A 27,499-nucleotide genomic window follows, 5' to 3' on the forward strand; every position below is an offset into this window, starting at 1 on the left:
AATGTGACTTTCGTTGAAACGGAAATGCGACCCACATGCGACTTTTTCGTCGTCTATGGGCGAGCTGCGTCATTTGTGTGCACGGGGAAAGACGCGGCCCGTCAGTGGAAGTGGATACGTCAGCACAACATCCGGTTTCGGTGAGCAAAGTATTTTTTCGGCAGCCAAACTTTTGGTGCATTACTAGTCAAAAGTGCGCAAATAATAACCGTATTTTCCGGACCGTAAGGCGCACCAGATTATAAGGCGCATTAAAGGCCTACTGAAATGAATTTTTTTTATTCAAACGGGGATAGCAGATCCATTCTGTGTGTCATACTTGATCATTTCGCGATATTGCCATATTTTTGCTGAAAGGATTTAGTAGAGAACATCGACGATAAAGTTCGCAACTTTTGGTCGCTGCTAAAAAAAGCCTTGCCTGTACCAGAAGTAGCGTGACGTCACAAGTTGAAAGGCTCCTCACATTTCCCCATTGTTTACACCAGCAGCGAGAGCGATTCGGACCGAGAAAGCGACGATTACCCCATTAATTTGAGCCAGGATGAAAGATTTGTGGATGAGGAACGTGAGAGTGAAGGACTAGAGTGCAGTGCAGGACGCATCTTTTTTCGCTACAAGCTGGCTCATTGGATTCCACACACTCTCCTTTTTCTATTGTGGATCACGGATTTGTATTTTAAACCACCTCGGATACTATATCCTCTTGAAAATGAGAGTCGAGAACGCGAAATAGACATTCACAGTGACTTTTATCTCCACGACAATACATCGGCGAAGCACTTTAGCTACGGAGCTAACGTGATAGCAACGTGCTTAAATGCAGATAGAAACAAAAGAAATGAACCCCTGACTGGAAGGATAGACAGAAAATCAACAATACTATTAAACCATGGACATGTAAAGTCAAAGTTAAAGTACCAATGATTGTCACACACACACTAGGTGTGGTGAAATTTGTCCTCTGCATTTGACCCATCCCCTTGATCACCCCCTGGGAGGTGAGGGGAGCAGTGGGCAGCAGCGGTGCCGCGCCCGGGAATCATTTTTGGTGATTTAACCCCCAATTCCAACCCTTGATGCGGAGTGCCAAGCAGGGAGGTAATGGGTCCCATTTTTATAGTCTTTGGTATGACTCGGCCGGGGTTTGAACTCCCAACCTACCGATCTCAGGGCGGACACTCTAACCACTAGGCCACTGAGTAGGAAATACACGGTTAATGCTTTCCAGCTTGGCAAAGCTTAACAATGCTGTTGCTAACGACGCCATTGAAGCTAACTTAGCAACGGGACCTCACAGAGCTATGATAAAAACATTAGCGCTCCACCTACGCCAGCCAGCCCTCATCTGCTCATCAACACCCGTGCTCACCTGCGTTCCAGCGATCGGCGGAAGGATGAAGGACTTCACCTGATCATCCGTGCGGTCGGCGGCTAGCGTCGGATAGCGCGTCTGCTATCCAAGTCAAAGTCCTCCTGGTTGTGTTGCTACAGCCAGCCGCTAATACACCGATCCCACCTACAGCTTTTTTTTGCAGTCTTCATTGTTCATTAAACAAATTGCAAAAGATTCACCAACACAAATGTCCAGAATACTGTGGAATTTTTCGATGAAAACAGAGCTGTTTGTATTGGGACACAAAGGTGTGCCAATACTTCCGTTCACTCCGTGACGTCACGCGCGAACGTCATCATACCGAGACGTTTTCAACCGGATATTTCCCGGGAAATTTAAAATTACACTTTATAAGTTAACCCGGCCGTATTGGCATGTGTTGCAATGTTAAGATTTCATCATTGCTATACAAACTATCAGACTGCATGGTCGGTAGTAGTGGGTTTCAGTAGGTCTTTAAATCAATAACGGAGCATCTTCTCATCCGTGGCTCACTAGTGCAACAACAACGCCGGAAATGTGTCCGTGAAAAAGCGTCCGACCAGAACTCTCTAATATCTAAAGTTCCTTGGGTGAATAATGTAAACTCACTACACCGGTATGTTTCAGTGCTTTCATGGCGAGTTTATTGACAGATATAAGTAAGAACGTTACACTACTTTATATTAGAAATGGCAACAGCAGAGGATGAATGTCCCATAACAAGAAGATAGACACGGACTACAAAGGCCGACGCGCGCAAATTTTCAAGACTTATGCAGATCCCAAATACAGATCAGCAGGTACCAGAAGGTAAGAAAAGTTTGTTTTGCATAATATTGCGAAAGAAAAAGCCAGATAATGTATCTTACCTTATACACACACCATAATAATACTCGTATGTTGAATCACAGTACAATCCATCAAGCGGTGCGGCTTCATAGCTTACCAAAGTCGTACTAAAACATTTTGATAGATTTTTGAGCGCCTTGTGTAATGTTCTGTATTTTCAATGCAACATATAAAATGTTGGTGTTTATGTGACACCTACAATTAGTAGTCACAATTGTTTTGTAAAGTTAATGTGTAAATAGAGTATCCTAATTTAGTTCAAGGTATTTTCATATCTAAAGCCACAGTTAAAGTGTATAGTTCCAAGCTGAATGCCACAAGACATGTTATTCCGCCACGCCAGCAGAGGGAGCACTCGTATAGGAAAGGAGGGAAATGGGAGGTGCTTATTAGTGCTTCCGTCTCAGTCAGGTCACAGCCTGCGATGAGAACGCAATCAAGCACTTTGTGTCTTCTTTTTATTCCTATAAAACAGGACACACCATTTCGAACACTGGGACCAGGATACTCAGTGCGAGGCCTGTAACATTTACTTGAGTCATATTGCAGTCTACACGTATCTCTTATGTGTGACTGCCATTATATTGCAGTCTACACGTATCTCTTATGTGTGACTGCCATTATATTGCAGTCTACACATATCTCTTATGTTTGACTGCCATCTACTGGTCACACTTATCATTACGCCATGTATCAAATAAAATGGCTTCGAGGTCGGTAAGCGAAACCAGAATTATTCCTTACATTAGGCGCACCGGGTTATAAGGCGCACTGTCGAGTTTTGAGAAGAAAAAAAAAGATTTTAAGTGCGCCTTATAGTCTGAAAAATACGATATATGTAATATATAAATATATATTTTGATTCCCAAGAAATAGCGATTGTTGAAGGACCAGATTTGACACTGTGGCGTCTTTGCTTACATGTTAGGTACTTTGCGCAAGTTGTTTACGTAAGTGAGTTGAAAAATAAAGCTAACTTAGCTCCACGCTGATGTCCGTGTTGCCTCTCCTTAACAGCCATAAAAATATTAGAGACCTCCCAAATATATTACACTATACATATCCATTCATACATTATATTACCGTATTTTTCGGACTATAAGTCGCAGTTTTTTTCATAGTTTGGCCGGCGGTGCGACTTATACTCATGAGCGACTTATGTGTGAAATTATTAACACATTACCGTAAAATATCAAATAATATTATTTAGCTCATTCACGTAAGAGACTAGACGTATAAGATTTCATGGGATTTAGCGATTAGGAGTGACAGATTGTTTGGTAAACGTATAGCATGTTCTATATGTTATAGTTATTTGAATGACTCTTACCATAATATGTTATGTTAACATACCAGGCACGTTCTCAGTTGGTTATTTATGCCTCATATAACGTACACTTATTCAGCCTGTTGTTCACTATTCTTTATTTATTTTAAAATGCCTTTCAAATGTCTATTCTTGGTGTTGGGTTTTATCAAATAAATTTCCCCCAAAATTGCGACTTATACTCCAGTGCGACTTATATATGTTTTTTTCTTTCTTTGTTATGCATTATCGGCAGGTGCGACTTATACCAAAAAAAACAGTACTTACTACGTAAAAAAAATATTATTTTTTAAATTGTGGCGACTTTTATTTTGTTTTGTCGTAGTAGTAGCGATTTCCTAGTTCATTTACAGAATCTGGGCAATTTCCTTTGATTTTACTTTATAAAACTGCGCATGCAAGTGACTTTGAGGCCACACTGGGGCCTGTGCGCATTTATACTGGAGTCTGATAAAGATCACATTTAAAGGCCTACTGAAACCCACTACTACCGACCACGCAGTCTGATAATTTATATATCAATGATGAAATCTTAACATTGCAACACATGCCAATACGGCCGGGTTAACTTATAAAGTGCAATTTTAAATTTCCCGGGAAACTTCCGGCTGAAAACGTCTATGTATGATGACGTTTGCGCGTGACGTCAAGGGTTGAAGCGGAAGTATTGGGACACCATTGTATCCCAATACAAACGGCTCTGTTTTCATCGCAAAATTCCACAGTATTCTGGACATCTGTGTTGGTGAATCTTTTGCAATTTGTTTAATGAACAATGGAGACTGCAAAGAAGAAAGCTGTAGGTGGGATCGGTGTATTAGCGGCTGGCTGTAGCAACACAACCAGGAGGACTTTGAGTTGGATAGCAGACGCGCTACCGTGAGTACAGCTTTGGCTTCCAAACATTTGATCGCTTGCCCGTACGTGCGTGGCGCTATGTGCATGTCACATACGTAACTTTGGGGAAATATATGTTTCTTGCCGACTCTGATGGCGGCCGGGGTGTCGTCGAAAGCTACAACGCCGTCCGCCGCCGCGCCGCTGTCCTCACCTGTCTGGGTTGACTTCCTCCGTCTCCAGGCTGCCGACCGCACCGATCATCGTGGTGAAGTCCTTCGTCGCGCCGTCGATCGCTGGAATGCAGGTGAGCACGGGTGTTGATGAGCAGATGAGGGCTGGCGTAGGTGGAGAGCTGATGTTTTTAGCATAGCTCTGTCGAGGTCCCGTAGTTAGCTTCAATGGCGTCGTTAGCAACAGCATTGATAGGCTTCGCCAGGCGGTACAGCATTAACCGTGTGGTTACAGGTCCAGAGTTTGGTAGTATTGTTGATCTTCTGTCTATCCTTCCAGTCAGGGGCTTATTTCTTTTGTTTCTATCTGCATTTAAGCACAATGCTATCACGTTAGCTCCGTAGCTAAAGTGCTTCGCCGATGTATTGTCGTGGAGATAAAAGTCACTGTGATTGTCCATTTCGCATTCTCGACTCTCATTTTCAAGAGGATATAGTATCCGAGGTGATTTAAAATACAAATCCGTGATCCACAATAGAAAATGGAGAGAGTGTGGAATCCAATGAGCCCTTGTACCTAAGTTACGGTCAGAGCGAAAAAAGATACGTCCTGCACTGCACTCTAATCCTTCACTCTCACGTTCCTCATTCACAAATCTTTCATCCTGGCTCAAATTAATGGTGTAATCGTCGCTTTCTCGTTCCGAATCGCTCTCGCTGCTGGTGTAAACAATGGGGAAATGTGAGGAGCCCTTCAACCTGCGACGTCACGCTACTTCCGGTACAGGCAAGGCTTTTTTATCAGCGACCAAACCTTTATCGTCGATGTTCTCTACTAAATCCTTTTAGCAAAAATATGGCAATATCGCAAAATGATCAAGTATGACACATAGAATGGATCTGCTATCCCCGTTTAAATAAGAAAATTTCATTTCAGTAGGCCTTTAAACAGTCTGCTAATTTCGAAAAAAATCTGATTTGGGACACTTTGTTCTGCTGTGTCAACGTTGTCGTACTGTTGTGGTTGTAGTTTACAGGGCCATGGTAAATAGATTTCATATGTGTCAATGTGCAGGTTCTGGCCTGAGCGAAGATGTCTCTCTGGCGGCTTGTTTGGGAACACGTGACAGTTTTATGGTGGATGTGCACAAAAGAGAAGGCGGCAGCCATCCTGAATCTTTAGGAAGTCTGTATGCAGGAACAGCCAATCAGAAGCTGACACTGAGAGCAAGTGGCTGTCTGCAGGACCTTACTGCCGTGGAGGTCTTAATACTACAGACAGATTACACATGTAGAGCCACTATTTGATTTTATTCATTGAAATATTTGGTTTGTTTGAAGGCACAGATTCAAGCTTTCAGCTCTCAAATCAGAAACAAGCTCTTGGAAAGAATCAAAACCATCAAGTATATTCTTACTGATTTCCGACAGCAGGTAACCCCACAGATAATATTGTTGGAAGGGTGTTGTGTGACAAACAAACAATGTTTCAGGGCATGTTCTTTGCGTTCTCTGCAGTCCAGAGGCAGCAAGTTTCTCCAGGATCTGAGTGCGATGTCTCTGCGTGTTACCCAGCAAGGAGAGTTCCTGTTGGGACACCGAGGCTGGAGTGTGCTGCCTGTGTGGCACAGCAGCTCTTTCCGACACGTCGTAACCACAAGCTTGCCTCGCTTTCTCAACCTGCTGCAACAGGCCTCAATGCTGGGACAGCTTGAGTTGAAGAGTAAGTGCAAAAAACAACCAGGCTGCCCCCATTTTGCAGTGTCATGTTCATATATGATTGTAAATTGCAATGAATTTGTAAATTATTTGAGCCTTGAAAGCAAATACAAGTCTGTAATGGGCTACATCAGGTGTGTCCAAACTTTTTGACTTAGAGACCGCATTGGGCTAAAAACATTTGACTGGGGGCTGAAATATACATGTGTATTTATACTAGTGTTGTCCCGATACCAATATTTTGGTACGGGTACCAAAAGTATTTTGGTACTTTTCTAAATAAAGGGGACCACAAAAAATGTCATTCTTGGCTTTAGTTTAACAAAAAATCTTAGGGTACATTAAACATGTGTTTCTTACTGCAATTTAGTCCTTAAATAAAATAGTGAACATACTAGACAACTTGTCTTTTAGTAGTAAGTAAACAAACAAAGGCTCCTAATTAGTCTGCTGACGTATGCAGTAACATATTGTGTCATTTATCATTCTATTATTTTGTCTACATTATTAAGGACAAGTGGTAGAAAATTAATTATTAATCTCCTTTTTCATTTACTGTTAATATCTGCTTACTTTCTGTTTCAACATGTTCTATCTACACTTCTGTTAAAATGTAATAATCACGTATTCTTCTCTTGTTTAGATACTTTACATTAGTTTTGGATGATACCACACATTTAGGTATCAATCTGATACCAAGTAGTTACAGGATCATACATTGGTCATATTCAAAGTCCTCATGTGTCCAGGGATGTATTTCCTGAGTTTATAAACATAATATAAATAAATAAAAAAACGAAAGAAGATTTTTTGATGTTAAAAAATATCGATGTAATCATAGTAGTATCGACTAGATACGCTATTGTACGTGGTATCATTACAGTGGATGTTAGGTGTAGATCCACCAATGGCGTTTGTTCATATTGTAGATCCCCGGAAGAGTGTATGTTGTGTTGCCATGCAAATATTCTTCCAAAATGTGTTTGTCATTGTTGTTTAGTGTGGTTTCACTATATGGCACATATTTATGACAGTGTTAGCATTGTTCATACTGCCACCCTTAGTGTGAAATGTATGGCTATTGACTAAGTATGGCCTTCATTCACTCGTGTGCAGTTTGTTCAATGTCAAGATGGTTGTGTCATTAGTTAATTAAAGGGTACAAATAAACCCTGGTTAGGCTTTGTCAATTATACACTATATGATTTGTGACTCTTTTGTTATGTTAAATGGACCAAACTTGCGACACAATTACTGTAACAACAACAAAATGTATTTTTCAAAAAATAATTTAAAGTTTGTAAATTGCCATCAATCCCACGTGGGTCCTCGAGCCCAGAAGCACCCACGGGATCGGCGCCTTTTTAAGAGAAAGTCAACGTATTGGCTAAGTGACGTCAGTGAGTGAGTGGGCGAGCAAAGAGCGAGCGGTAGCGCTTGCACTGCGCAGTAGAAGGATGAATAGGTCCGGTTGTGTCGTGCAAAACTAATAATAAAGCAACAAGATTGTCACAAATCGGCGGTCTCATCACAAAGTGGAGCTTAGCAGACCCATTGACGGGTAAAGTGAAGTGTGTTAACCCGACGAAAACATGAACCCTGAAGGGAACGTCTGCCCTGTGTTCCTCTACTTCGGTCTGCATCGGAGCCGAACAGCAGGACAGGTGTAACAACATTATTACCTGTCACCCTTTGAACTCCTTGTGCAGATCTGAATGCTTATTATTTAAATGTTTACCTAAGTTTGAAGCAAAGGTGGTAATACTAATCGCCACATTTGGCGAGGCGTGCTTTAAAGCAACACTTGAAGCGCGGCGCTTCCTTGTTTAAAGCGTCACCTTGACCGTTAGTTTTGAAGCCCAAATACCTCCATATTGCGCTTCAGGCACACTCTTTAATAACCAGTAGAATTGTCGTTTTTTGCCATTCCTCCTCTCCAAGATGTTATTGCTTATATGCACTTTGTGTGTGCGTTTTGACACACTCAACATCATGCGCCTCGGCTTTGTAGTCACCGCCACACAGCGGGGATTCAGTACCTATTTAAATCAATTAGTATCGCGGTACTTTATTAGTACCGGTATACCGAACAACCCCAATATATACATATACAAAACCCCAAACCAGTGAAGTTGGCACGTTATCAGGCATGTGATTTTTCCGTCTAAAATCGGAATTCCGTCTTTTTTAATCTCGGGGGGAAAAAAAATTATCTCCCGTTTTTCGGGGTTTTTTTCCGAACCTAAATCAAGATTCGAGACGTAGTTTATATTACGCCGTAGTTGATTGGTCGATATGTTCCTTGTGACCAATCAGGACATCTGTTATGAATGATGACGTTAATAAAGTCATCATACCGCCATTTTCCATATGTAAACGATGTCGGTTCTCGAGAGAAAGGACGCTTTACGAGTAAAATAAATTGATAAACATGTCAAAAATAAGTTTCGATGGGACTGGATGGAAAGGGAAATCACTGATACTGTTGGGAAGAAGGAAGTTACGACTTTGTTCGGTGATTTTATTCGGAAAATCGATCGTCCCGGAAAGGTTTTGTGCACGTGGTGTCATGATAATATTGACTATGGATCACGAGGTTTCAAGGCTTTGGAAGTACATGCGAAACGCCAAAAACATATGAAACAACTTGAAGCAAGGAAAACAAACTTTTCACTAGCTGGTACTTTTGGATGTCAACCGAAACTGAGCAAACCTTACGGACTTCATCCTTTGTTTACATCGAGAGGAAAGATCCACCCAAACAACCCACTTCAGTTGCAGACAGGGTTGTTAATAATGAGGTAAGCTAAAAAATATTTGCTTGCGAAATACGCATGTTTGTTTTAAATATTAACCAATTATTGCTTTGCGAAATATAAATGGGTTTTTCTAAAAATAAAAAGCCACGTGAAAATATATTATGAAATTACAGAAATTCAAAGAGTCGCATTATTGAATACAGTTAACAATTTATTTGAAATAAATTTGCATATAATACTATTTTCTAATATTAAGTTCTTATGTAGTCTCTTGAAACTATTGTCAGTGGTGTAACAATCTTGAAGGTAAATATTTTCACACTTGTTTCATGCAATATGTCAGTGTCCTCACATTATTATTATTTCCTATATTCAAATATGAGTAAACAATACTAAACACGTTTAATTATTTTCATAAATTGATATCCTATTTTGGCGAAAAGAATGAAATGTTTACGTTTGGTATTTTGTTTAATACATTTGCAAGGAAAGCTCATGTTAGGGCTGGGCTCTCCGAGAAAGCTAATGTGTGAAGTGAACTGAAGTAATGTGGTAATACTGTAAATAAACTGTAGATAATAACCCTGATCAATGTGACACCTGTGGATGTGAAATGAACACAAGATGTAAATATTAGTGACTAAATACTGTTGGGACTGAACCATATACAGTGATTCATTAGGATAATTGGGTTATGTATGTTCTATTAATGATGTTTTCTTTCTTTCTTTAAACACTAAAATATTTTCTTCAAATGGTGCTGTCTTTGTTAATTTTAGCATGTTAAATTGGTGAAAAACCAGGAGCTTCGGGGGGCGTTGCCCCCCTTGTCCCCCCACCAGCCCACCAGTGCACTGGTCCCCCAGACCCCCGGAAATTTTTTCAGTCTTTTTCATTGTGGTCAAATCACATGCCTGGTTATGTAAATCGTAAATAAAATAGAATACAATGATTTGCAAATCCTTTTCAACGTATATTCAATTGAATAGACTGCAAAGACCAGATACTTAACGTTCAAACTACAAAACTTTACTTTGTGCAAATATTAGCTAATTTGAAATTTGATGCCTGCAACATGTTTTAAAAAAGCTGGCACAAGTGGCAAAAAAGACTGAGAAAGTTGAGGAATGCTCATTGATTGATTGATTGATTGAGACTTTTATTAGTAGGTTGCACAGTGAAGTACATATTCCGTACAATTGACCACTAAATGGTAACACCCGAATAAGTTTTTCAACTTGTTTAAGTCGGGGTCCACTTAAATTGATTCATGATACAGATATATACTATCATATATACTATCATCATAATACAGTCATCACACAAGATAATCACATTGAATTATTTACATTATTTACAATCAGGGGTGTGGAGGGTGGGGGGGGGATATGGACATCAAGTAGTGGACATAGAGAGAGAGAGAGAAAGAGAGAGATCAGAAGGCATAAGAAAAAGAAAAGGAAAAAGTATCTGCATTTGATTGTTTACATTTGATTATTAGCAATCCGGGGAGGGTGTTAGTTTAGGGTTGTAGCTGCCTGGAGGTGAACTTTTATTGCGGTTTTGAAACACTTATTTGGAAAATCCCACAGGTGAACAGGCTAATTGGAAACAGGTGGGTCATTCACAAACAAGGATGGGGCGAGGGTCACCACTTTGTGAACAAATGCGTGAGCAAATTGTCCAACGAGCTATTGCAAGGAATTTAGGGACTCACCATCTACGGTCCGTAATATCATCAAAAGGTTCAGAGAATCTGGAGAAATCACTGCACGTAACATTGAATGTCCATGACTTTGGATCCCTCAGGGGGTACTGTATCAAAAACCGACATCAGTGTGTAAAGAATATCACCACATGGCTCAGGAACACTTCAGAAAACCACTATCAGTAACTACAGTTTGTCGCTACATCTGTAAGTGCAAGTTAAAACTCTTACTATGCAAAGCGAAAGCCGTTTATAAACAACACCCAAAAACGCTGCCGGCTTAACTGGGCCCGAGCTCATCTAAGATGAACTGATGCAAAGTGTAAAAGTTTTCTTTGGGCTGACGAGTCCACATTTCAAATTGTTTTTGGAAACTGTCGACGTCGTGTCCTCCCGACCAAAGAGGAAGAGAACCTGTGATGGTATGGGGGTGTATTAGTGCCCAAGACATGGGTAACTTACACATCTGTGAAGGCACCATTAATGCTGAAAGGTACATACAGGTTTTGGAGCAAAATATATTGCCATCCAAGCAATGTTATCATGGACGCCCCTGCTTATTTCAGCAAGACAATGCCAAGCCACGTGATACAACAGTGTGGCTTCTTAGTAAAAGAGTGCGGGTACTAGACTGGTCTGCCTGTAGTCCAGATCTGTCTCCCATTGAAAATGTGTGGTGCGTTATGAAGCCTAAAATACCACAACGGAGACCCCGGACTGTTGAACAACTTAAGCTGTACATCAAGCAAGAATGGGAAATAATTCCACCTGAAAAGCTTCAAAAATTGGTCTCCTCAGTTCCCAAACATTTACTGAGTGTTGTTAAAAGCAAAGGCCAGAAAACAGTGGTAAAAATGTCCATGTGCCAACTTTTTTGCAATGTGTTGCTGCCATTAAAGTCTAAGTTAATGATTATTTGCAAAAAAAAATTAGGTTTATCAGTTCGAGCATTAAATATCTTGTCTTTTCAGTCTATTCAATAGAATATAAGTTGAAAAGAATTTGCAAATCATTGTATTCTGATTTTTACGAATTACACAACGTGCCAACTTCACTGGTTTTGGGTTTTGTATATACACTGCAAAAACTGAAATCTAAGTAAGATTAAATATCTCAAATAAGGGTGATATTTGCTTATTCTGTCTGATAAGATAATTCTTCTCACTAAGCAGATTTTATGTTAGAGTGTTTTACTTGTTTTAAGGGTTTTGGTCCTAAATGATCTCAGTAAGATATTACAGCTTGTAGCTGAGATGTGATGACCTATAATGAGTAAAACATGCTTGAAACTAGAATATCAACTGTTGCAAAACTGTGTCATCAACACTCACAAGTATATAACTACTTTTTTAAAGTAATCATTTCTTATTTCAAGCATGAAAAAAAAAATCATGACTTTGACACAATTGTGTCTCATAATTGAAACAGATGACAGCCAAATGGACTTTGCTGTTTTGTTTTCAATGAAACAAGAGAAAACACATACTCATATAGTAGTACAGTTGACACAGTATAGTAAACTGACAGTTAATATTTAAACATTTGACATTTCTAACAATTTTGAACATAAGTAGTTCATGCACATTCAGATAAATTCTTCAAAATTACAATAAACAATTTTTTTTGTACGGGGGCCAGGCTGTATATATGCACACTAATTGACTGAAAGAGCACGCACTTGGTGCGATGATGTCATGTTATGGATGGAAAAATGCATTTTTAGACCATATGATTTGCCTGAGCGGCTAGGAGACCCCGAGAGTAACAAGCGGTTGCCTTGTTGCCTTTCCTTTAAGAACAATAAATTAGTTTTTAGTACGGTATAAGTTTGCTGGTTTCAAGAAATGTAATGCCGAGCGCATATCATTATGTCAAGATAATGGCAGTAGCATTTACTTCATTTAAGAATATTTTTCAACATATTAAGCATTCCTTGTGGTGGAACTTTATAACGGTCACAACTTTTTTGATGATGGGTCATGACATTGGGAATGACGTGACCGCATGTGTCATATGTTCCCGCCGATTTGCGTAAACCCAGAGTTGCATTGGGTTGCGAGGACCTATTCAATGTTGCTTGCAGCTTAAAATACAGTTGTGGAAATTGCTTCCTCGCAGTCCCACTGTCAGACACGGCACAGGAGTCCAGCGTACAGGTATAACAAGATTTTTAATGCTCATATGTTTTATCAACAAAGTTTTCTCCAGACTTTTCAGTCTCACAAATCCTCCTCCTTCTCTGCTCCCGGCCACCTACTGTTTAAGACAACAGATGATTAGATTAACACGTACCACCTGTGAAATCTAATCACCTGCCAGCTGTGTCTTGCCGTCAGCACATGCCCCGCCCCTGCCCGATGGCGCTCGTCCTCAGTCCCATGGTCAGCGGCGGTGACTTTTCTTTCTGCAAGCAGCGCTGACTACACCTCCCCCCACAACAGTATACCGTATTTTCTGGACCATAGGGCGCACCGGATTATAAGGCGCACTGCCGATGAGCAGGTCTAGTCAGGTTTTTTTCATACAAAAGGTGCACCGGATTATAGAGCGCATTAGACTATGAAATGAATATGCCATTTTTTGGGGGGGCATAACCTGGATAAATTCCTGACCAAAATGTTTTAATATTAACTGTAGAATCAATTAAACAAATTATAAAAAATAAAAAAATGACAATAAAAATTACTTTTATGTTAATTTGCTGAATTGACTAAAGCTCTATCCTTTTCCCAGAGGCGTACATTCTCATTGGTAAAGCTAATTCTCTCCACATTTTTACATTGATAAAATATTATTCTCTGTCGCACCTCAGTTTTCAACCTTTTCCATTTAAAGGCCTACTGAAACCCACTACTACCGACCACACAGTCTGATAGTTTGTAAATCAATGATGAAATCTTAACATTGCAATACATGCCAATACGGCCGGGTTAGATTACTATAGTGTAATTTTAAATTTCCCGCGAAATATCCTGCTGAAAACGTCTCGGTATGATGACGTCTGCGCGTGACGTCACGGATTGTAGCGGACATTTTGGGACACCATTGTGGCCAGCTATTAAGTCGTCTGTTTTCATCGCAAAATTCCACAGTATTCTGGACGTGTGTTGGTGAATCTTTTGCAATTTGTTTAATAAACAATGGAGACAGCAAAGAAGACAGCTGTAGGTGGGAAGCGGTGTATTAGCGGCCGGCTGCAGCAACACAAACACGTAGCCAGTGTTTCATTGTTTACATTCCCGAAAGATGACAGTCAAGCTTTACCATTGGCTTGTGGAGAACTGAGACAACAGAGACTCTTACCAGGAGGACTTTGAGTTGGATACACAGACGCGGTACCGTGAGTACGCAGCTGCGGCTTCCAAACATTTAATCGCTTGCCCGTACTTGCGTGCCGCTATGTGCATGTCACGTACATAACTTTAGGGACTTTGGGGAAATATATGTGCTGTATGAACTTTGGGGAGGTGAACGGTACTTTGGGCTGTGGGATTGAGTGTGTTGTGCGGGTGTTTGAGTTGTATTGGTGGGTTATATGGACGGGAGGGGGGAGGTGTTTGTTATGAGGGATTAATTTGTGGCATATTAAATATAAGCCTGGTTGTGTTGTGGCTAATAGAGTATATATAGGTCTTGTGTTTATTTACTGTTTTAGTCATTTCCAGCTGAATATCAGGTCCCACTGCCCTCTAATCCTTCACTCTCACTTTCCTCATCCACGAATCTTTCATCCTCGCTCAAATTAATGGGGAAATCTTCGCTTTCTCGGTCCGAATCGCTCTCGCTGCTGGTGGCCATGATTGTAAACAATGTGCAGATGTGAGGAGCTCCACAACCTGTGACGTCACGCGCATATCGTCTGCTACTTCCGGTACAGGCAAGGCTTTTTTTATCAGCGACCAAAAGTTGCTTACTTTATCGTCTATGTTCTTTACTAAATCCTTTCAGCAAAAATATGGCAATATCGCGAAATTATCAAGTATGACACATAGAATGGACCTGCTATCCTTGTTTAAATCAGAAAATCGCATTTCAGTAGGCCTTTAAATCACTCATTGGCTTTGTGCTCCATCTACAGGGCCCCTCGCCACTCTTGCAGGTGTATACCAGGATGTGAAAGGCCAGCAGCTGCAGACTCTGTGGAGGGAAGCTGTAGTTTTGTGGACTGACCGACTACTAGAGATCTGCCCTGCTCTGCTGCATGGGAGTCCTCAGCTAAGACCACTAGCTCAAGCCAGCATCTCTACAATCAGCCACGCCGTGGATTTAGTAAGCCACACCAAATCATTGTCATCAGCAGCCCATTATATTATTTATTGTGACTACACTAGAGATGCGCGGATAGGCAATTATTTCATCCGCAACCGCATCACAAAAGTCGTCATCCACCCGCCATCCACCCGAACCAGCATTTTATCAAAATCACACCCACCCGCCATCCGCCCGTTGTTATATATCTAATATAGACGATGCAAGGCATTAGTGAGGTTAAAGACAGGAGACTGATCCAAAGCAGCAGAGACATTCAATGCGTGCCACTCATTGAATGTCTCTTGGCCACGCATTAGAGGCTAAGAGATATTAATGTGTGATAATATTATTTATCATTATTATAATATTATTGTCATTTCCATTAAGAAAGTGTTGACTATCGTTGCCAATGCCCTCAGATCAGGAGTGCGTTCCTCACACTTTGTGTGCGCAGTTGCAGCAAGCAGAATGATGCTTTTAAGAAGTTAAAAAAATGTTTTACAAAGACTTGGCCTGTATTTTCGTTAGGTAAAAAAAATGTTCTGAATTTATTTCAATGAATATTAACTTGTTAACGTTATAATGCTCAAATAGGGACGAGGGCGGGGTGCACAGTGAAACAGTGAACAATTTCGCGACAAAGATGAACCTTTATTGATTGATCTGCAGCCATGACAAAATATCAGACAATCTCCATTGTCAACGACAGGCAGGAAAATAAAGATAAACACATAGCCTATGTTGTAGGTATAGGCATAGACTCATACGTTTTTAAGTTGAAATAAAAAATTTTTAAAAAAGTGTCTCATAAGCCTTAAGCTGTTAATCACGCGCACAAACTTAAATTATACAACAACATATGTATGTCATCCCTATTTAAACAAAAATAAATTAAATAAATAATAATTGAATTATAATGAAAATAGACGGTCGCGACAAACAAAGCAGGCTAAATAGCCTTACATTGTAGCCAATCGGAGATGCGCTTCACTTGAAAGCGAGGCCAAATAATTAACACACAGTAGTATATCTCCAATAGAAAAAAAACACAATAAACAACGCAATTGCCTTAATTCCTTTGCATTGTAGTGCGCCCAAACAACACGTAACCATCACAATTATTCAGCTGACCAAACTCAATATATAGGTTAGACATGGGCTTATTTGGTATAGCCTAGGTAACGTAGACTAATTCGTTTAACATATCCAACCGTATGTCAATTTACTTTTTTTTTTGTTAGCACTATGCAGGAATAAAATGGCATCTACAGTGCCAGGATTCAGGCGAGAGCGCCTGGCCTCTAAAATGCGCCCTGCTGCGCTGAAGGAGCGCTCACTTGCGGCACTTGTTGATGGGACGCATAGGAAGGATTCTCTTTATACATTTAACTATGTATATATATTTCCGAATTGGTTCAACCGCCACCCGCCCGAATCTATTTAAAATCTATTTTTTTCGTCATGTCAACCGCCCGAACCGCGGACTCCGCAGACCGTGCATCTCTAGACTACACTACTGATCTTATATGCTGAGTGTATAGTTTTGTACTTTGCACGAATTAGGCTGGCCCATACACGTACCACTGGGCAGAAAGCAGGTTGGCAGTGGCGCTGTCTGGAGTCAGGAAGCAGCTGGCTTCAGTCTACAAATTATCCCCCAGGTACTGCACATTACAGACCTACGTGAGGACTTACTGTGTTTGTTTAGGTAAGGACAGTTACACAATTAGACAATGTTTAGAGGGCTTATTGATGGTTTGTATATTTTATGCAGAACTCCACTGAGTAGAGCACAATGCCAAGCAAATCACATTTTAATAAGGACCAAATGGACCACTTCTTCCAAGTCGTACATTAGGTCATTTAAGCATAGCCTGCTGTATTTAAGGTTCATAAAAATGTCAACAAATAGTTAAGCATTGGCATTAAAATGTATCCTAGGTTCACTAATCTGCTTGGATTTAGGAACAATTTATTCCAAATATAATGCATCAGGAGCCAATCCTTGCAGGATTTTGTAATGTTCATGCAAATTCCCACGAATAAAGCAGGGCCTTGCAACTATCCCCGCACATTGTGGCCACATATATTTACAAAACCAGTGAAGTTGGCACTTTGTTTAATTCGTAAATTGAAACAGAATCCAATGATTTGCAAATCTTATATTCAATTGAATAGACTGCAAAGACAAGATATTTAATGTTTGAACTGAGAACAATTTTTTTTTTAAAGATAATCATTAACTTAATTTAATGGCAGCAACACATTGTAAAAAAGTTGGCACAGGGGCATTTTTACCACTGTGTTACATGGCCTTTCCTTTTAACAACACTCAATAAACGTTTGGGAACTGAGGAGACCAATTTTTGAAGCTTTTCAGGTGGAATTCTTTCCCATTCTTGCTTGATGTACAGTTTAAGTTGTTCAACAGTCCGGGGTCTCCGTTGTCGTATTTTAGGCTACATAATGCGCCACACATTTTCAATGGGAGACGTGTCTGGACTACAGGCTGGCCAGTCTAGTAGCCGCACTCTTTTACTATGAAGCCACACTGTTGTAACACGTACAGAATGTGGCTTGGCATTGTCTTGCTGAAATAAGCAGGAAACAAGACCTTGCAACATATGTTGCTCCAAAACCTGTATGTACCTTTCAGCATTAATGTTGCCTTCACAGATGTGTAATTTACCCATGCGTTGGTCACAAATACACCCCCATACCATCCAAGATGCTGGGTTTTCAATTTTGCGCCTAGAACAGTCCAATTTTTACCTGTGAAAAGTGTTTTGTTTTTTTGCTGATTTAAAGGCTGAAATGTCATTTTTAGTCTTTTCCTGACTAGATAAAACATGCTGCTGGATAAAGCCTATTTTGCACATTTTGATATGTAAAACGCCTTTCTCAGTCTTTTTTTGTTTAAATATATTTATTAATTTGTTTTTCTTTAGCAAATTTACTTACTATAATTACAAAGGAAAAAGCACAATAATTTATTGCAACTTCCGCTTTCTCTGGCAATTTTATTGCAACAAACAAAAAAAGCTGCACTTTCACTGCAATGTTTGGGAAAAACTTCTGCAAATGTAGACATCTCAAACAAAGGCCCATGAGATCCTGGGGGACTAATAAATCGCTCTTTAGTTTAATTTAAGATGCAAATAAAGCTGCTGCATGGTTTGTTAGATATGCTGAAATCTTGTTTTTTGGGGTTATGGTCACAAAAACACTGATTGAAAATAAAAAAAGAATCAAAACATCGCAATATATATATATCGAACACAGCCAGCTCACTGAAATTTGTGGATATTATAAAAAATGTCAAAACACAACACATTCAAAAGTACACTCATTTAATTGCCCTGCAATGCCAGATGGGAAAAATGCAAAACACTCTCCACACTTATCCATTTTTGCCACATTTTAGATGCTTGATATTGCTGATTGATTATTTAAGGAAGGTCGTCATGGAAGTAAACAAGGTAGGAGTCGAACTTTCACATCCTCTTATTATCCAATTATATTAATTATTATTTATATATCCTTTACATTAATACACACACACACACAGATATATGTAGTTACTTTACATGCAATCGGCTTTCGGTCCACACGTGTGTGTGTATGTGTATATATATATATATATTAGGGCTGCAACTAACGATTCATTTGATAATCGATTAATCTGTCGATTATTACTTCGATTAATCAATTAATAATCGGATAAAAGAGACAAACTAAATTTCTATCCTTTCCAGTATTTTATTGAAAATAAACAGCATACTGGCACCATACTTATTTTGATTATTGTTTCTCAGCTGTTTGTACATGTTGCAGTTAATAAATAAAGGTTTATCTAAAAAAAAAAAAAAAGTTCCTCTGCGCATGCGCATAGCATAGAGCCAACGAATCGATGACTAAATAAATCGCCAACTATTTTTATAATCGATTTTAATCAATTAGTTGTTGCAGCCCTAATACATATATATATATATATATATATATATATATATATATATATATATATATATATATATATATATATATATATATATATATATATATATATATATATATATATATATATATATATATATATATATATATATATACATATACATATTTACACTATATTGCCAAAAGTATTTGGCCACCCATCCAAATGATCAGAACCAGGTGTCCTAATCACTTGGCCCGGCCACAGGTGTATAAAATCAAGCACTTAGGCATGGAGACTGTTTCTACAAACATTTGTGAAAGAATGGGCCGCTCTCAGTGATTTCCAGCGTGGAACTGTCACAGGAAGCCACCTGTGCAACAAATCCAGTCGTGAAATGTTCTCGCTCCTAAATATTCCAAAGTCAACTGTCGGCTTTATTATGAGAAAATGGAAGAGTTTGGGAACAACAGCAACTCAGCCACGAAGTGGTAGGCCACGGCAACTGACAGAGGGGTCAGCGGATGCTGAAGCGCATAGTGCAAAGACTTTCTGCACAGTCAGTTACTCCAGAGCTCCAAACTTCATGTGACCTTCCAATTAGCCCACATACAGTACGTCGAGAGCTTCATGGAATGGGTTTCCATGGCCGAGCAGCTGCATCTAAACTATACATCACCAAGTCCAATGCAAAGCATCGGATGCAGTGGTGTAAAGCATGTCGCCACTGGACTCTAGAGCAGTGGAGACGCCTTCTCTGGAGTGATGAATCACGTTTTCCCATCTGGCAATCTGATGGACGAGTCTGGGTTTGGAGGTTGCCAGGAGAACGCTACATTTCGGACTGCATTGTGCCGAGTGTGAAATTTGGTGAAGGCGGAATTATGGTGTGGGGTTGTTTTTTAGGAGTTAGGCTTGGCCCCTTAGTTCCAGTGAAAGGAACTTTGAATGCTCCAGGATACCAAAACATTTTGGACAATTCCATGCTCCCAACCTTGTGGGAACAGTTTGGAGCGAGCCCCTTCCTCTTCCAACATGACTGTGCACCAGTGCACAAAGCAAGGTCCATAAAGACATGGATGACAGAGTCTGGTCTGGATGAACTTGACTGGCCTGCACAGAGTCCTGACCTGAACCCGAACCATCCCTTTGGGATGATTTAGAACGGAGACTGAGAGCCAGGCCTTCAGTGTGTGACCTCACCAATGCGCTTCTAGGAAGAATGGTCGAAAATTCCTATAAACACACTCCACAACCTTGTGGACAGCCTTCCCGAAGAGTTGAAACTGTAATAGCTGCAAAAGGTGGACCGACATCATATTGAACCCTATGGGTTAGGAATGGGATGGCACTTCAAGTTCTTATGTGAGTCAAGGCAGGTGGCCAAATACTTTTGGCAATATAGAGTATATATATATATATATATATATATATATATATATATATATATATATATATATATATATATATATATATATATATATATATATATATATATATATATATATATATATGCATACATACATATATATGGCCTATACATATGTGTACGAATTATATGAATATAATGGATATATAAATAATAATTAATATAATTGGATAATAAGAGGATGTGAAAGTTTGACTCCTACCTTGTTATACTTCCATGATGACTTTCCTTAAGTAATCAATCAGTAATATATCAAGCATATAAAACGCGCCAAGTGTGGAGCGTCTTTTTCCTTTTTTCCCATCTGGCATTGCAGGGCAACTAAATGAGTGTAATTTTGAATTATGTGTTGTGCTTGGACATTTTTTATTATATCCACAAAGTTCAGTGAGCTGGCTGTATTATTTGTGATCATGTGTGTTGACCTTTTGTGTTAGTTTATTTACGCCATGAGTGGGAAAGGTTGTTTAGATTGGGCCATGTTGTGCTGGGTATACTTCAAAGTGCAATTCATGGTCATTCACCTGAATTACTCACGTTGTTCATAAGATGGTAGCAAAAGTGCAGCAATTTAATGTCAGATATTTAAAATTAAGTGCTTATTAAACTCGTGACATCTCGTGGGCCAAACTGGCCGCACTTGGCCCGCAAGCTATAGTTTGGACACCCCAGGACTAAGCATTACATCGTGTTATTGCAGCTTATCCGGTCCTGTGTTGTGTAACATGTTTCAATGAGTCATTTTGTTTCCACAGCGAGTGTTCAGTTGAAGTGTCTGTGCCGCTGCCCACCCTCCACTGGACACGTGTGCCTCGGGTCGGTCTGGTAGGGATCCTTTTAGAAGAGTTCCTGCTGCGGCCCTTGCAAAGCCTCACCTCTGTCAGACCCACGGCTGAACTTTATCGCCTCAAAAGGAAAATCATGGATAGTCCCTTTCTTCGTAAGAAAAACATATTTTTTGAAAGCAGCTAATGAGCCATTTCATTAACTTTAAAATTTGGATTGATTTGTTTCCAAAGACCAAGCTCTGCTGGTGGCGGATCAGTTTGTGGTGACATTTGATGGCCATCTTTATGAACTACCAAGCTCGTGCCCACTTCTCCTGGCCCAAGATGTCAGTGCTGACCCCTCATTTACGCTTCTGCTCAATCCACACCCACACTACCTCCTCTTGCTCGGCATAAACAACAGCACCGTCGGCATCCAGCGTAATGGACAGGTGGATGCATGAATGAACGCAACCCGGAAGTCAGCATATTTAATCCATGCATAAAACTGGTGTTTGTGTCACAGGTGACGGTTGATTGCAACAACACAGTGGCACACACATGGCACGGTCATGGTGGTGTCACCGTCCGAAGGGCATCGCGCATTGTGCAGGTGTCCAATCACAATGGAGTGTCGGTTTCATGTGACCTGAGACACGAATTGTGTAGCTTGACTCTTGATGGATGGTTTCATGGTAGGTAAAATGTGTATATATTTTATGTATACCGTATTTTTCTGACTATAAGTCGCAGTTTTTTTCATAGTTTGGCCGGGGGTGCGACTTATACTCAGGAGCGACTTATGTGTGAAATTATTAACACATTAACGTAAAATATCAAATAATATTATTTAGCTCATTCACGTAAGAGACTAGACGTATACGATTTCATGGGATTTAGCGATTAGGAGTGACAGATTGTTTGGTAAACGTATAGCATGTTCTATATGTTATAGTTATTTGAATGACTCTTACCATAATATGTTACGTTAACATACCAGGCACGTTCTCAGTTGGTTATTTATGCGTCTTATAACGTACACTTATTCAGACTGTTGTTCACTATTGTTTATTTATTTTAAATTGCCTTTCAAATGTCTATTCTTGGTGTTGGGTTTTATCAAATACATTTCCCCAAAAAATGCGACTTATATTCCAGTGCGACTTATATATGTTTTTTTCCTTCTTTATTATGCATTTTCGGCTGGTGCGACTTATACTCCGAAAAATAAGGTATGTATGTATATGTATACTAGGGTTTTACGGTATACCGGTACTAGTATAATATCGCGGTACTAATGAATCAAAAACGGTACTATACTCTGTTTGAAAAGTACCGGTTCGCCATATTTTTTTTTTTACAGGCATGACGGCGTCTCGTCACGTCTTGACATTGCTGGTTTTACGAGCAGAGGAGCATGTTCAGCAGCGCACAATCACAGAGTACTTACAAGCAGACACAGTGTGTAGACAGAAAAGGGAGAACGGGCGCATTTTGCCTTAAAAACTAAAGATAAAGGTGAAGTTATAACACTGAAACACCTTCAGGAAGAGGTGCTTTAAAACATGGCTAGCTAGTTAGCGGCTAATGTCCATCCACAGTCGGCTACTTAGCTACTTCTAAATAACTAATCCTCGCCTACTTGGCGACAAAGTGAGTTTCTTACAAGTATCATCCCTGCAGGACGAGGAATAGCTAAACAGGCTTCACTGCACATCGTAGGACAGACCTGGGCATTGTACGGCCCGCGGGCCGCATCCGGCCCTTTGCGCATCCCTGTCCGGCCCGCGTGAGGCCAATCATAAATTACAAAATAAATTTAAAAAAGTATCTATGTCGAGTGTGCAATACAACGGTGCTGCTTTTGTTTTGAAAAGCGTTATTTGTATTACTTCCGTGTGGACGTATGCGCGTGTGCGATTGTGAGTGAATTGAACGGCGCAATTACAAATTACAAAATAAAGTTTAAAAAACATCTATGTCGTGCGCGCAATACAACTGTGCTGCTTTTATTTTGAAATGTGTTATTTATGCCGTATGTCCGGGGGGAACCTGTGAGTGAAGGTGCATAGAGACAAGTGATGAGACGCTAAAAAAAGAAAAGTTGATGAGGAATGGCGTGTTTCCAACAACACATGGACTGCCAAGTATTTCTTTACATAAATTAATGGTAAAGCCGTGTGCTTAATGTGTGGTACACAGCTTGCTGAGTTTAAATATCATTTGAATCGCCACTACACGAAGAAACACGAGGGAAAATACCGGAATGTGTCTGATGAAGCGCGCGCAAGGGAGGCTGATGCGTTGATGGTAAAACTGCAAACCCAACAAGGACTTTGTGCCATATTTCACACCCCCAGAGATGCAGCCGTCAGGACAAGTTTCGTCATTTCTCACAAAAGCGCCAGAAAAAGTAAGGCGTTTTCTGACGGAGAGTTTATTAAGGAGTGCTTACTGGACTTTGTTGCGCTGATAATGCCCGGAGACATGGGCTGTTTTTCGCTAACTTTGGATGAGAGCTCTGATGCAGTCAATTGAAGAGACAACCACAGGTAATGACTTGTTCACAGAGGTAAATGGGTGTTGGGACAAGCTGGCAGGTGTGACAATCCAATCCACTTTATTTATATAGCACATTTAAACAACAAAATGTTTCCAAAGTGCTGCACAACAATATTACAAACAATATTCAAATATTATCCTTAGCTCCACCAATGACTGAATAAAAAGAAAAAACAATTACATATAAAACCAATATAAAAAACAATATAAAATAAATATGATTAAAAACTATTTTTAACAACAGATGGTTGTCCAAATCTGATGGGGAAAAATGTTGGATAATGCAGGATAAAGTGACCATCAAAAGCAATCTGCTTTTGTATAAAGTTAAGTTAGGTTAAATTAAATTATTATTATTATTATTAATTATTATTATTATTATCATCATTATTATTTATCTTACGGTATATCAAAAATAATATTGAGCAAAATTTAATTGAAATATTGTCGTGTGGCCCTCCAGCAGTGCTCGGGTTGCTTATGCGGCCCCCGGTGAAAATTAATTGCCCACCCCTGTCGTAGGAGGATACAAGCTCACCGGCGTCACCACCAACAGGCTAGCGCTCCTGAATGTAAACAAATGCCATGGGTGGATCTACACCTGACATCTACTGTAATGATACCAAGTACAAGAGCGTATCTAGTCGATACTACTATGATTACATCAATATTTTTTATCATCACAAAATCTTTTTTCTTTTTAAAAAAAAATTCATATTATGTTTATAAACTCAGGAAATACGTCCCTGGACACATTAGAACTTAAATTATGACCAATGTATGACCCTGTAACTACTTGGTATCGATCGATGCCTAAATTTGTGGTATCATCCAAAACTAATGTTGAGTATCAAACTACAGAAGAATAAGTGATTATTACATTTTAACAGAAGTGTAGATAGAACATGTTGAAACGGAAAATAACCAGACATTAACAGTAAATTAACAAGTAGATTAATTTATAATTTTTACAAAGTAATAGAATGATAAATGACACAATAAGTGACTTGTCCAGGGTGTACGCCGCCTTCCGCCCGAATGCAGCTGAGATAGGCTCCAGCACCCCCCGCGACCCCGACAGGGACAAACGGTAGAAAATGGATGGATGGATGATGTTACTGTATATGTCAGCAGACAAATTGGAAGCCTTAGATTGCTTACTACTAAAAGACTATTTTATTTAAGGACAAAATTCTTCTTCCATTGCAATAAGAAACATATGTTTAATGTACTCTTAAGATTTTTTGTTAAAATAAAGCCAATAATGCCATTTTTTGTGGTCCCCTTTATTTAGAAAAGTATCGAAATACATTTTGGTACCGATACAGGTACCAAAATATTGGTATCGAGACAACCCTAATGTATACAGTACATTTCAGCTATTTGCTTCGGTTCATTCCATAGCCACCCATGGAAAGCAAATAAAAGCGAGTAATTGAGAGGCCCATAAAATGTCTATTTATGAAGCTCTAAAACAGCCTGTATTATGTGTAATACACCAGCCTGCTTCTCCCCTTCCAAATCCTCCTGCTAATCGAACACTCGGAACGACGTTTGCATAAAAAAAGTGACTGTTGATTACATTCAGCTCCAGAATATATATAAAGTATTGCATATATATCATATGCATCCATAAATTATTCACAGCGTTTAATTTTTTCCACATGTTTTTATGTTATAGCCATATTTCAAAATGGAAAAAATGCATTTTTGTCCTCAAAATTCTACACACAATAATAAAAAAACACATAATGACAATGTGATTTTAATTTTTTTTTATTTTACATACGTATTAAAAATTAAAAAAATCACATGTAAGTACATAAGTACAGCTTATGCTCAAAACGTTGTTGCACCTTTGGCAGCAATTATAGCAGCATATTATAGCCTTAAGTCTTTTTTTTTTTTCAGAAGCTTGGCACATCTATCTTTGGGCAGTTTCGCCCATTCCTCTTTGCAGCACCTCTCATGCTCCCTCAGGTTGGATAAAAAGCATTGGTTTTCATTCATCCATCCATCCATCCATTTTCTACCGCTTATTCCCTTCGGGGTCGCGGGGGGCGCTGAAGCCTATCTCAGCTACAATCGGGCGGGAGGCAGGGTACACCCTGGACAAGTCACCACCTCATCACAGGGCCAACACAGATAGACAAACAATATTCACACTCACATTCACACACTAGGGCCAATTTAGTGTTGCCAATCAACCTATCCCCAGGTGCATGTCTTTGGAGGTGGGAGGAAGCCGGAGTACCCGGAGGGAACCCACGCAGTCACGGGGAGAACATGCAAACTCCACACAGAAAGATCCCGAGGCCGGGATTGAACTCACGACTACTCAGGACCTTCGTATTGTGAGGCAGACGCACTAACCCCTCTGCCACCGTGTTTTCATTCAGGATATATATAAATATATATATACAGTGTTTCCCATAAACTGCCAAGATACCTGTGGCGGTGGGGGCGTGGCTATGAGCGTGGTCACCATGACATCATCGAGTAATTTGCATAATTTACTACAATGATATGATTTTCTCTAAAAAGGCTAAAAAAATGTACACTTACTAATTAATAATAACAGTTTTGTTTTAAACGTCCATCCATCCATCCATTTTACAATATAATTACAACACTTTATGTACATATTTATATACAGATTTGAACAATAAGTTATTCACTGAAATATATTTATTAATTGTGGTTCTTACAAAAAATATATCTTATAAAAATATAAAAGCGAAAATGTCTATTAAAGCTCTGCCCCTTTAATTAGTGCATACTAAATAATTTAACTTTAGCCTACTACTACAACCATATTATTTACCAGCAACATAAAGTGAAACAGAGGCAGAGGTGTCCTGCCACAGTCAGTAACAAATAAACAGAAAACAGTGGTGGTAGATAGACACAAAGCTTCATCAAACATCTGATCCACTGAACAAAGAGCTCCAAAAATCTTGATCCTACACTTCTCTTTTGTAAAGTAAATCTGAAAAGCCGATATGGGCATCTACATCAACTACCGTATTTCCTTGAATAGCCGCAGGGGCGTTAATTAATTTAAAACCTCCTGTCACTCCTGCGTTTACCGGAAACCGGCGGGATGGCCGTGCATGCGGTAATTATTTTAAAACCTCTTCTCACTCCGGCGTTTACCAAAAGGAATCCATAAAATTAAGTCGTGCGCTTTGAGTGTGATGTAAGCATACCATCATGAAAAGCACATTTAATTAAAAAAAACTTTATTATGGTCTTACCTGTACTTATAAATGGAGTCCATTTGCAGCTCCTTCTGACCAAAAGCATCGATAACTTGTTTATAGAAGTCTTCATTATTTCCTTTTTCCGTTTTAAAAGTCTCTGTCTCGATGGAGATATTCCTTTAATTATTACCTCCTGCTTTCATTGAAAGTCCAGTTTAGAAAACTGTTTTATTTTAGATACCCTCCTTGTTAAAAGGAAGAGAAAAAAATCTCTTGCTGCGTGTGTTCACTTCTTCTGCAGTACCGGAAGTCGCAAGAAGGATCACTAGCGCGGCAGCGCCCTCTACCACCAGGAGGCGGGAGTCATTTAATGACTTATACAGTATTTGACACACGCAGCTACGGTATATTAATAAAACATAGCTGCTTACTGTTCTCTTTAGCATACTGTACCGGTATTCAATAGCTTGGACCTTAAATCCTACTGAAAAGCTCTTTATCTTTTTTCCTTTGTGCGATTGTAAACTACTGAAAGTAGCTTCCTCCATTTTGAAAATGAGGACAGATGCGTCACTCGTGACGTAACGAATTTGACCCGGTGGA

At 39.6% G+C, this 27,499-nt stretch overlaps 1 protein-coding gene across 2 annotated transcripts in view; it reads left to right on the forward strand.

The window, feature by feature from the left end:
* LOC133664564 (uncharacterized) overlaps positions 1 to 27,499 on the forward strand; it is a 192,145-nt gene that overhangs the window by 153,640 nt on the left and 11,006 nt on the right. For both annotated transcript variants that reach the window (XM_062069281.1, XM_062069282.1), the window contains 8 exons: positions 5,640 to 5,827; positions 5,906 to 5,998; positions 6,083 to 6,287; positions 14,829 to 15,019; positions 16,565 to 16,662; positions 21,120 to 21,304; positions 21,384 to 21,583; positions 21,658 to 21,826. In XM_062069281.1, the coding sequence (XP_061925265.1) occupies positions 5,640 to 5,827; positions 5,906 to 5,998; positions 6,083 to 6,287; positions 14,829 to 15,019; positions 16,565 to 16,662; positions 21,120 to 21,304; positions 21,384 to 21,583; positions 21,658 to 21,826 (1,329 nt within the window). The remainder of the gene's footprint in view (positions 1 to 5,639; positions 5,828 to 5,905; positions 5,999 to 6,082; positions 6,288 to 14,828; positions 15,020 to 16,564; positions 16,663 to 21,119; positions 21,305 to 21,383; positions 21,584 to 21,657; positions 21,827 to 27,499) is intronic.

This window comes from Entelurus aequoreus, linkage group LG14, assembly GCF_033978785.1.
Source record: "Entelurus aequoreus isolate RoL-2023_Sb linkage group LG14, RoL_Eaeq_v1.1, whole genome shotgun sequence".
Taxonomy (NCBI): domain Eukaryota; kingdom Metazoa; phylum Chordata; class Actinopteri; order Syngnathiformes; family Syngnathidae; genus Entelurus; species Entelurus aequoreus.